The sequence below is a fragment of the Chrysochloris asiatica genome, unplaced genomic scaffold (genome assembly GCF_000296735.1).
Source record: "Chrysochloris asiatica unplaced genomic scaffold, ChrAsi1.0 scaffold00003, whole genome shotgun sequence".
Classification (NCBI taxonomy): Eukaryota; Metazoa; Chordata; class Mammalia; order Afrosoricida; family Chrysochloridae; genus Chrysochloris; species Chrysochloris asiatica.
This window is the reverse complement of record NW_006408521.1, coordinates 44,806,231-44,817,812: the sequence shown is the minus strand read 5'-3', so window position 1 is coordinate 44,817,812 and position 11,582 is coordinate 44,806,231. Positions and strand designations below refer to the sequence as shown.

Sequence of the window (11,582 nt, the reverse complement as noted above, 5' to 3'; positions counted from 1 at the left end):
TTCCCATGTTCTCTTCGAACAAGTACCTCTTAGTCCATGTACAGATTCCTCATGAGCACAATTAAGTGTTCTGGAATACTCACACTTTGCAATGTTGTCCATAGCTTGTCATGATCCACACAATCAGAAGCCTTTGCGTAGTCAATAAAGCACAGGTAAACTTCTTTCTGATATTCTCTGCTTTCACCCAAGATCCATCAGACATCAACAATGAGATATCACTGAATTATACATGCAAAAATCATTTCACTGCTGTATATTTTGTTGTAAATGCTTTCCACAACTATAACAGAAAGTATAAAGCTCTTCCTAAATTTTTAGTTCTTCCTATCAACTGTAAGTTTAGCCATCAGTGGCATATAAAATACAGTAATCAAAGTCCCATAAGTATTACTTACAGCAAGAGGAAAAATGCTACAGTGAAAGAAATGATGTTGACATTATGCCAATAAATAATAAAATTCACCATATAAAACACCATGCAAACCATATGGTGACACTGTTGGTTAGATGTGGGTACCTTTGGCAAGGTCAGGTTGATGGCTGGATTTGATGCATGATGGTAGTGGTGGTGTGTGCCATGGAGTTGGTTCCAATTCATACCGACCCTGTAATTGGGTTTCCGAGGCTATGAATCTTTACAGGAGCAGAAAGCCTCCTCTTTCTCCGACGGAACAGCTGGTAGTTTCGAACTGCTGACCTTGAAGTTAGCAGCCCAATTTATAACCACTATGCTACCAGAGCTCCTTTTAAAAAATGGCTGATTGAAGATGTATAGTGGGTCAGCATTAAATCTATTAATAATATATAGGAAATTCATGAATAATTAAGGTTGTTGTTGTTAAGTGACGTCAAGTCGATTCCGACCCATAGCGACCCTGTACAGGATTTCCAAGGAGTAGCTGGTGAGCTTCAACTGCAGTTCAAACGGCTTTACAGTCTGGCCCATTAACCCACAGGTATCTACTTTTTATTATATTCTTGTGCGATAACTAGAAAACCTTGTTAAGTAATCCATATTAATATCAATATTGTGCCCAGATGAGTATCTCTTCAATTAAGGGGATTATGTAAAATGATGCTGTAAGGAATCATTTCTCATGGTAGCTTAGCATGCTTTAAGTTCAAGAATGTAAGAGGAGGCTTCAAAAGTTTGTGGGAAAATGAAATTAAAAACAACTGAAAATTTTCACAATTTTTTTAAGTCCACTGGTACGTCTGGTTTCTTGGCTTCAACTGGACAAGAGAGGAGAAAGGATCTCTGAAAGCTGGAACATTTGGAAATACTTAAGGATTTCAGGACATTGAAAGAGAAGAGGGTAGATATGAGAAAAGCAAACTTGAATTCTGGCTAATTATACCTACGTGAAGGGCACAATAGATACTAAACCCATTGCTGTTAAGTGGATTCTCAGCTCTTAACCATGCTCTTTCAGAGTTTCTATTAAGGATAAACTGGAAGGAACATTGCTGCTGTTGTTGTTATGTGCCGTGGAGTCGGTTACGACTCATAGCAACCCTGTACAGGGTTTCTGAGGCTATAAATCTTTACAGGAGCAGAAAGCCTCCTCTTTCTCCTGCGGAGACCTTGTGGTTAGCAGCCCAGTTTGAAACTACTACGCTACCAGAGCTCCTTGGAAGGAACATTATTCACACCCAAATATAGTCAGATACTCTACTTACATTAATTGCCTTGCATCATCAAAGAACTACATTTGGAATGGCTATTAATCAATCAAGAAGACAAGGATGATTATAAAGCACTTATGAAAAACCTTATCAGAATGAAGAATGTTGTTTCTGGTGTTATGAATATATGTTTATAAGAATCAAGAATGCCAGTGCAGAAACAATGGTACCTGAAAGAAAATATCACACAAATTATGATTGAAGAGGCACAACTTGAAATGCATTCCCAAGAATATAGGCATTACTAAAAATTGAGGGAATAAGAAACAAACAAGATGAACTGTTCTTGTTTTTTGGATTCTATTTTCCTGAAAATGAAAATAAATTTACTATTTATCAGCAAGTCCAATAAAATATTTTAAAAGGAAAGAGGCAGCAAGTGTTAGGATATGTTTAGAGATTTCACCTATTTTGAAAAAGAATCAGACAGAGGACCCCAAGGACCATCATGAAGGAAGAGCACGAGTGGAGCATGAGATCCTACTTAGAAAAGCAGCCACAGCAGAGAAGGTGGCAGAGGCAATGGCATGGAGAGACAGAGCAGCTGAGGACTCTAGACCCACGACTGAGAAAGGCTATGTGTCTGTGGGCAGGAGGCTAGCTTGCAAAATGTGCCCTTTGGTCATTTAAATGAATATATATATATTTTTTTGTTCTGCATATTTGCACCAAATATTTTTACATTGTTCATTTGTGAAAACTAAGATGTAAATGGAAAGTCACAGGATGGAATAGGATAACTGTTGTTACAGGGAGGGTACTGTAATCAGTGAGATGAAATAAAATGTATGACTGGTTGAAAGTAAACCTGTTGGTATTGTCTGTTAACCTTCACTCAATTCACAATAAAAAGGTAAAAAAGGAAAAAGAATTAGAAATAATATGGATTTAACAATATGTCTTAGTCTATAATAAGCATCCACATTTATTTAACACAACATCTTCACTTTGAATCACTTATTTTTGTTTCAAAGGAACTACAATTACACATTCAAACAAACTATGTGACAGTAGTGAGGTTGGCCCAGGATCGGGCATTGTTTCGTTCTGCTGTGCATGGGGTCGCTATGAGTCGGTTCTGACTCGATGGCACCTGACAACAACTACAACAACAACAACAACAGTGTGGCTCATATTTCCATTTCCTGGATTTTCTTTAAATTTATAAAGTCTCATATGGATAAAAACATAGGTGTTATTTCTAGACCATGTCAGAGCCTTTTCCTGAGCTAATATATTAATAAGAAAATGAGCATGTATTTAATACAGCATGTTTTGACGTATTGAGTTCTGTTTTTGAATAGAGCCCTGGTGTGGTGCTGTAGGATAAGCATTCAACCGCAAGGTCGGCAGTTCAAACTCATCAGCAGCTCCTCGGAAGCTCTAATCCAGGTCACTGTGAGTCTATGACTCGACGGCACTTGGCAAAACATGGTTAAATAAGACCACTCCAAGTTTGAAAACCTATAAATACTGTTATAAGTGCCCCCAATTAACAGAATTATGTAGAAATAATATGTAATTGATGTGGAAATAGTAAGTGCAGGGCTATTTGCAAAATCTGAAGTATGTTGTTGCTGTTAACTGGCATGGAGCTGACCTGACTCCCAGCAGCACTAGATACAACAGACAAAGATAATGCTGCCTGGGCCTCACTGGCCTCATGACCAGCTGTAAATCAAACCATCATGATCCATACATAGGGCTTTGACCACCTAAGTGTCAGAAATGATCACCAGGCATATCTTCCTAATCTTAATCTGGAAGCTGCACTGAAAACTGTTGAATATCATCACAGCATGCAAATCTCCAGTGATACATGAGCGGTGGCTTCACATGAGGTTCACAGGCTAGGAATCAAACCCTGGTCTCCTGATGGAATGTGAGACTTCTACCATTGAGTCATCACCACCCATCTGAAAAACACGTGTGTTAAGTGCCATTGAGTGAGTCCAGACTCATAGCAAGCCTGGATAGTGTTTATGAGGAGTGGCTGGTCAGTTTGAATAGCCCAACTTTCAGTTCAAATCGACATTACGGTCCAGAAATATACAACTCACAACGTTTCTAAAACTCAAAGTAACCTAAGTTTTATGTGAAGAAAAGAATAACAGGATGAGTTTTTGTACAAAAGTCCTAAAGAGTGTGATCATTCTGAGAAAAGGTAAAATCTCAACTAAGTATGACAGAAAAGTTGCAGCTTTCCTGCTCGTATTTCTAGAGATGAAGGGCTTTTCCTCACCTGTTCAGGGTTTGCTATGAAGTTTATCGCTGTGTGGTGCCGATCGTCTTCCTGTAGTAAGCTGAACGTGAACTGATAGTCGATAAGAAGACTGTCTGTGGAGAGAACAAGAGAACCCTGACATGTACTTTAAAGAACAGAAGTTAAGCGAAAACATATCACACAGCAGTACTGAAGACGTCCGTCCGATCCTCACAAAACACCAGTGGCCTATTTCAAAGCTGGCAGAACAGAAATACTTTAGAAATACTTGGCACCAAGAGCCATGAGTACCGATATGGAAGACATCCTAATGCCTTAAAAAATCACATTTGTTATTTCTATCATCATTATAAAAGTAGCACATAAACCCTGAAGACAACTATATAAAAGTAAAGAACTAAAACCCATCCATAATCTTACAATTAGAGCAAAATGTAGTCAACATTATGGTGAATTTTCTTCCAGCTAAAATTATCAAGACAGACAGGCAGACATTTTGGCATTCTATTCCTATACAATTAACGTTCTTTGAAAATACAAAATGTAATAATAAATTATATTTCTCTTCCTTCCACTATTTAGGTTATTTCTATTTTTAGGAATTTTGAGTGATTCAATAATGAAAATCATTCTAGACATCACTGTTATTCACAATTGATAAAAGGAATTCAGAGGAAAGCAATTTTTAATGCTATGATTTATGCTGAAACCAAGATGAAATATTAAATTTTATAGGTAGTAAGTATAATCACATGTTACACAAAAGTAAAGTATTTCTCATAAAGCTAAAATTCAACTATTCTTTTAAAAAAAATTTTAATTATTTTAAATTAACAGAGATGATTTCTACTTTGGAAACACACGCCTTTCAGATTATGCCCTTAGTTGTAATTGGATTTATTCGTCAAATCATTCTTTCTGTTGTTTATCTGTATACTTGGTAAGAGTCACCCTAAGCATTCTTGTATAAGTTAATATAAGTTAACACTTTGTCTTCTTAAAGAATTTATAAGCATCCTATATCTAATAATGAGAATTTTTCCGTAGATCATATTTCCAAATTTCTTCTCACTACCATAAGTCCTAGTGTGGCGCTGTGGGTTAATGTGCCAGACTGCAAACCTGCAAACCTGTTTGAACTGCAAGGTCGGCAGTTCAAGCTTACCAGCTGCTCCTCAGAAACCATATACAGGGTCGCTATGGGTTGGAACTGACTCAACGACACTTCACAACAACAACCAGAAAATACACCAGCAGATTAGACAGCCCATGCATTGCTCTAGGTTCAGAGAGACAGCAATAAACAAAAGATAAAAATGTATGTCCTCATGTAGCTTCTATGGGATGAACACAGAAAATTAGTAATTTAAATATACCTTGCTGTTTTCAGTTCCAACTCACAGAGACCCTATATTGGGTTTCCGAGGCTATAAATATTCTGTTGTTGTTGTTGTTGTTGTTTTTATGTGTCGTGGAGTCGGTTCCGACTCATAGCAACTCTGCACAGGGTTTCCAAGGCTGTAAATCTTTATGGGAGCAGAAAGCCACCTCCTTCTCCCGCTGAACAGCTGGTAGTTTCGATCTGCTGACCCTGAGGATAGCAGCCCAGTTTGTAACCACTATGCTACCAGAGCTCCTTGGGAGTAGAAAATCTCATCCTTCTCCCCCAGAGTGGCTGGTGGAGTCAAACTCCTGACTTTACATAACCTACTATGCTACCAAGGCTCCTTCATTTAAGTATATAGTGTCTACATTATGGTAAGTGCTGTGGAGACAGAAAAATAAACCAGAGATAGTGAGAGAAATTGCTGTCAGGAAAGGGGAAGCTTACAATTGTAAATATACCTGAGAAGGAACAGGTAAAGACCAAAGATGCTAAGAAGGGAATAAACCATGGACTTGACTAAAGTAAACGTAGGGAAAATAAAAAAAAAGCACAAACAGGCCTTTACTTGCAATTAACAGGCTGAGCAAAAATTAAGACAAAAGATGATGGTGGCCATGGCTGTATGTTGCAGGTGGTAAGAAGTATTGGGGATATATTAGTGAGACAGATGCAACACCATTAGCTAAAAGGTTCCAGAACAGGGTTGCAATCTTGACGAAAAATCACAAACCAAAACCACTGCCACCAAGCCAAGGTAATACCTATTCCGAATGAAGGAAAAATACCATCGAAGAATAAGCATTCCAAAAGAATTTTCACAAATTTATGTGCACAACTATCCTGGACTCTTTTCGGTCTTGAAACCAAATTTTCGTTAAGTCAGGAGTGTAAGTCTTTCAGCAATGACCTTAGCCACCTGAGCAATCTTGGACAAAGTCTGTAATTCCCCAAACCTGGGGACGGTCTTCAGTCACTACGGACTCCAGCCCTCTGCCACCAAATTCTTGGCCAGGCATCCACGTTACATTACTCTCTTCTTATTTATTTGACTTGAGAATATTAGATCAATACAATATATCTCTTATGTACAGCAAAGATCAACCCTAATGTCTGTTGGAAAAGAGATTGAGCCCAGTCCGAGAACAAAATTTCTAACAGTGAAATTCACCGTTAAACTGAATTATTCAAATCAGCTATTGGATTATGAATGAATACGGAGAAATGATAAAGTAGCTGGAGGAGTCGGTGTGATCCAGAGAGGGGAGAGAACTTCATTTTTAATTGTGTGAAACAGAATACGTTTATGTTGGTTAAAAAATTAAGTAGGGAAGGGGAAATTGATGAAACAAGGAAAGGGGGAATTTTAGAGCAATGTACTTGGGTGGGTAGAAAGTGATGATTCTAATGCAAATAAAAGAAAGACTGAGTTTGCAGATAGGTTTGGGACAGAAGGAAGGCTATATGGTGTAGGGAGGGACGTGCAGAGGTGAATCAGATTCAAGTTGTCTTCGGGGGGCTTATATTTTCCCAATAAAATCAGAAAATCCATCAGCTGAGAAGAATAGAAGAGGAGGTGTTGACAGATGTGAAGAGAGGAAAAGATACAAAGCAGTCATTCAAAAGAGAAGAATTAAAAAGGTTAAAGAAATACAGTGGGATAAGAAAAATATTTGTGGTTAGTGCTCGTGATACTGAAGTGAGACTGGTTAGAATTACTGTGTGGTTTCTCTAGCTGAGTATGCAGATTAAGCACAGAATTTCTTTCATGTTGGATTGGAGTTTATCCACTATGAAGGATGAAGTAAAGGAAGAGAAAAGGAGCTGAGATACATGCATAAGCCAGTTTTGTTGCTATTGTTTAGACCTTTGAGCTGATTTCAATTAACAGCAACCCCATGTTACATGGTTTTCTGGGCTACATCTTATGGGGACAGATGGTCAGGTGGGTGGATTTCGAACCACTAACCTTTTGCTTAGCAGAGGAGTGCTTAGTCACTGCATGACCAGAGCTCCTTGAGTATCTACAATGTTATTTTTAAATGCTATCAAGTCGGTTCCGACTCACAGAGACCCTGTAAATCTTTGCGGGAACAAAAAGCCTCATTTTTCTCCCTCTTGATGGTCAGCTGAAAATGCTGACTTTGTGGCTTAAGTTCCAGTGCTTATCCTAAAAAGCCACCATGCTCCTAATAATCTATCATTGTTGTTGTTGTTTTTTTAAGTGTCATCGAGTTGGTTCTGATCCACAGAAAGCCTGTATAGAGTTTCCGAGGAATGGCTGGTGAGCTTGAACCGGCGACCTTGTGATTCAAACCAACCTTGCAGGCCAGCACATTAACACACATAACCACACTAGTACTCTATAATCTATAATGTTGTTGTTGTTAAATGCCATCGATTCTGTTCAAATCCATAGCGATCCTTACAGGATTTCTGAGGAGTGACTGGTGAGCTTGAACTTCTGACCTTGCGGTTTAAACCGACTTTGCAGTCCAGCACATTAACTCACAGCACCACATCTTCAAAATCCATTCTTAGCTGGTTCCAGGCATCTCCAAATTCAGATCTCGGTTACATTTCAATTTCACATAATTGTTAGGAATATTCTCACAGATAGGTTAATAATATTATATCATATTTATTTATTTATTCAATAAACATTCCCTGAGTTCCACCTACATATCACTAAGTAGGTACTGGGAAAGCAGAAATTATAAAATATGTATTTTCTAACCTCAAAGGACAAGCAGTTTAATAAGAAAGGCAACTAGATTAAATATGCCAATAAATGGCTAATAAAATATCTGACATGACCTGGGACAGCCACATGTGAGGAGCTGAAGGGACTGGGAGATTCTAGAGACGGCACTTGATGGATAGACAAAGTTCATTAGATGAAGAGACATTTAGGTGCACATTGAAAACTGAGGAGGAGTTAGGCAAAAACAAAGTTGGGAAAACATGTCCAAAGGAATAATGGAGATTAAGAACACGGTATATTATGATGAGAAGAGGGACATCACTTGGCTACATTTCAGGAACAAATGATGTATGTGAGGGAGAGTCCAGACATGAAGATAATGAAAACCTCCTGGTTCCAGACAAGATAATTACATTCCACTCTATTGCTCCTGCTATATATATATGTAACGGAAAACTTGGGACAAAATCTACAAAACTATTATAAGACTCTGAAAAGTGGAATACAGAAGGTGGTTAGAGAACATGGGTCTTGAGAGAAAAGCCAGTTACCTGGTTTTTGTTTGTTTCCTTTTTTACCTCCTACATGTTCCCTCCTGGATGCTTAAACAGCCTGCAACCTAAAAACACCAAAAATTCTCATCAAGAGAAGTCCCAAGGAAAGCCTGGTGTGAGGACCATGGCTGTGACCTTACAGACCTTACTTTCCCTACATGAACCAGAAGTGAACTGTCGGTAAGCTACAGCAACTGGCAGTCAACTACCCCCACCACCAGGGACAGACTGTGGGGTGGAGCGTGCTCACAAGCTCTGCCTTGTAGGAAGTGAAGTTCATCAAAGAAGAGGTACTCCTCCCAATGAGAGCTGACTATATTAACATCACACAAATTACCAGGACAAAGAGAAACCTGAAAAAAAGGCCAATTCACCAAGAAAACAGAAATCTATAATGCATGAAGCAAAATATGACAGAAAGGGAAAACATTGAACAATTAGAGATGGGAACTTCCCTGTCCATTGTTCAGTAAGTGAACAGACCTTTAGACAGAAAAACTGCTCGAATACAAATGAATTGACCAATACCAAGAAACCAACAAGTAGGACACGTGTTCCTTTTTTATGATCAAATACATACAATAAAATATTTTATGACACCTTAATCCTTTTTAAGTGTACAGTTCAGTAACATTAGTGGCATTGACCTTGCTGTGAAGCCATCACTACTATCCATTTTCAAGTCCTGATGTGGTGCTGTAGGTAAGCACTGAACTGCTAACTGCAAGGTGAGCAGGACAAACCCACCAGCTGCACCTCCAAAACCCTAGACAGGATTACCACGAGTCTGAATTGACTCAATGGCACTGAAGAACGACATCAGAAACCCAGCACTCCTTAGGGAATAGCTCTTCCTTCCCTCCTCCTCCTACCTCCTGGGAACCACTACAATGTTTGGCCCCCATCCAGTTGCCCGTTCTATTATTTCCTGTAAGTGGGATCATACAATATTTGTCTTTTTGTGCGTGACTTATCAGAACTGACTCGATGGCACTTAAGAACAACAAAGCTAACCTTAAGGTCTGCAATTCAAACCCACCAACCATTCTTCAGGATGAGCATGCAAAAGCCATTGGCTTTCCTAACCACTATTAATAACCAATATTACTACTGACAAACATGAAGCATCTGAATAAAGCTATGTACCAATTCATGGTTGGACTCAATACTGTGAAGATGGTCATGCTCCTCAAGTACATCTATGAGTTCCATGAAATTCCAATCAATAACCAAATAAGGATTTTCATGAACTTGAGAAGGTGATCCTAAAATTCACATAGAAGAACAAATGTCAAAGAACATAAAAGAAGTGCCGAAGATAAAGACGGTGGAGGGATGCATTTTAATCTACTAAATAAAAAGAATGATCTCAATGCTACAACATGTAAGACAACATAAGACTAGGGAAGGCACACTAATAACCAAGTAGATACACACAGAGAACAAGGTAGTCAGCCAAAGCGAAGAGGAGTCTGGGTATGTGGGAGCTGTGCCTACGAAACAGTGGCATTAAAAAGAAGTGTAGAAAAGACAGACTGTTCTTAAATGAGGCATAAAACATAAATGAAAGTATTCACAAAATTTCAAACCTCTGCACAACAAATATCATTTAAACAAAGGTCAGAAACAAGCCACAGACTGTGAGATTTTATTTGCAATGAGTATCATTAAAAAAAAAAAAAAAGATTCGTATCCAGAACCTATTAACCTGACAAATCAATTTTGAAAAAAGCTAACAATATGAAAAAGACAAACTCCAAAACGGAAAAGACAAAGAATATGAGCAGCAATTTTTGGAAGAGAAACCCGAGTAAATAATAACTGTGAAAGTATCTTCAACTTCACTGGTCATCAGGAAACACAGGTGAAAACGAGAAGCTGCTATTTCAAAACCATCAGGTTGGAAAATATTTAAACGCCTAATAATACAAAGTGTTGATGAGGAAGTTAAAAAGAGAGGAGTCCCAATATGTTGGTGGAGCATCAAGTGATACAAATCCTTTAATACTTGGACAGCAACTTGGTCTATCTAATAAGTATGTGTGGAGTCCTGGTATGGCACTGTATGCTGATGAGCTGGCCTGCAAAGCCGTTTGAACTACAAGGTTAGCGGTTCTAGCTCACCAGTTGCTCCTTGGAAGCCCTATACAGGGTTGCTATGGGTTGGAACCGACTCAATGGCACTTGACAACAACAACAATAAGTATGCATGGGATATTTAGGAAAAGCATTGAACTGCTAACTGCAAGGTCTAAGGTTCAAGCCCAGCAATTGCTCCTTGTTGCTGTTAAGTGCTGTTGAGTTGGTTCCTACTCAAAGCGACTTCATAAGGTTTCCAGGGAGTGGCCAACGTTGAAGTTCAAACTGACCTTGTGGTCTACTGCATTATTCTGCAGCGCCACACCTAGGACTCCTTGGAAACCCTATAAAAGGTCGCTATGAGTCGGAACCAACTCTACAGCACTTAACAACAACAGTGAATCTGTACTTCTCCTTCTAGTTATATAACATAACCCCAAAAAAGTTCTGGCTCATGTATGTAAGAAGAAACGCATAAGAATGTTAATTGCAGGATTATCTGTAATTGTAAAATATTGTTGTTGTTGTTGTTGTTAGGTGCCATTGAGTCTGCACCAACTCATAGCAACTTTATGTACAGCAGAACGAAACACTGCCCGATCCTGGGCCAACCTCACTAATGTTGCCACGCTTGAGTCCATCAATGCTGCCACTTGGCCAGTCCATCTCATTGGGGCTCTTCCTCTTTTTTTCTGATCCTCCACCTTACCAAACATGATAGCCTTTCTCCAGCAACAGGTAACCCCTGACTATATGTCCGAAGTATGAGGGACGAAGTTTAGCCATCTTGGCCTCCAAGGAGCACTCTCGCTGCACTTCTTCCAACACAGATCTGTTGGCTCTATGGGCATCCCATGGCACTTACAATATTCTCCTCCAACACCATAACTCAAAAGCATCAATTATTCTGCGGTCTTCCTTATTCACTGTCCAGCTTTCGCATGCATA

The 11,582-nt window shown here is 38.9% G+C and overlaps 1 protein-coding gene across 1 annotated transcript in view; it reads right to left on the bottom strand.

The window, feature by feature from the left end:
* The window catches only part of ATRNL1 (attractin-like 1), an 827,041-nt gene that overhangs the window by 570,177 nt on the left and 245,282 nt on the right, over positions 1 to 11,582 (bottom strand). The window contains exon 22 of the mRNA XM_006831380.1: positions 3,932 to 4,026. Coding sequence (XP_006831443.1) covers positions 3,932 to 4,026 — 95 coding nt within the window. The remainder of the gene's footprint in view (positions 1 to 3,931; positions 4,027 to 11,582) is intronic.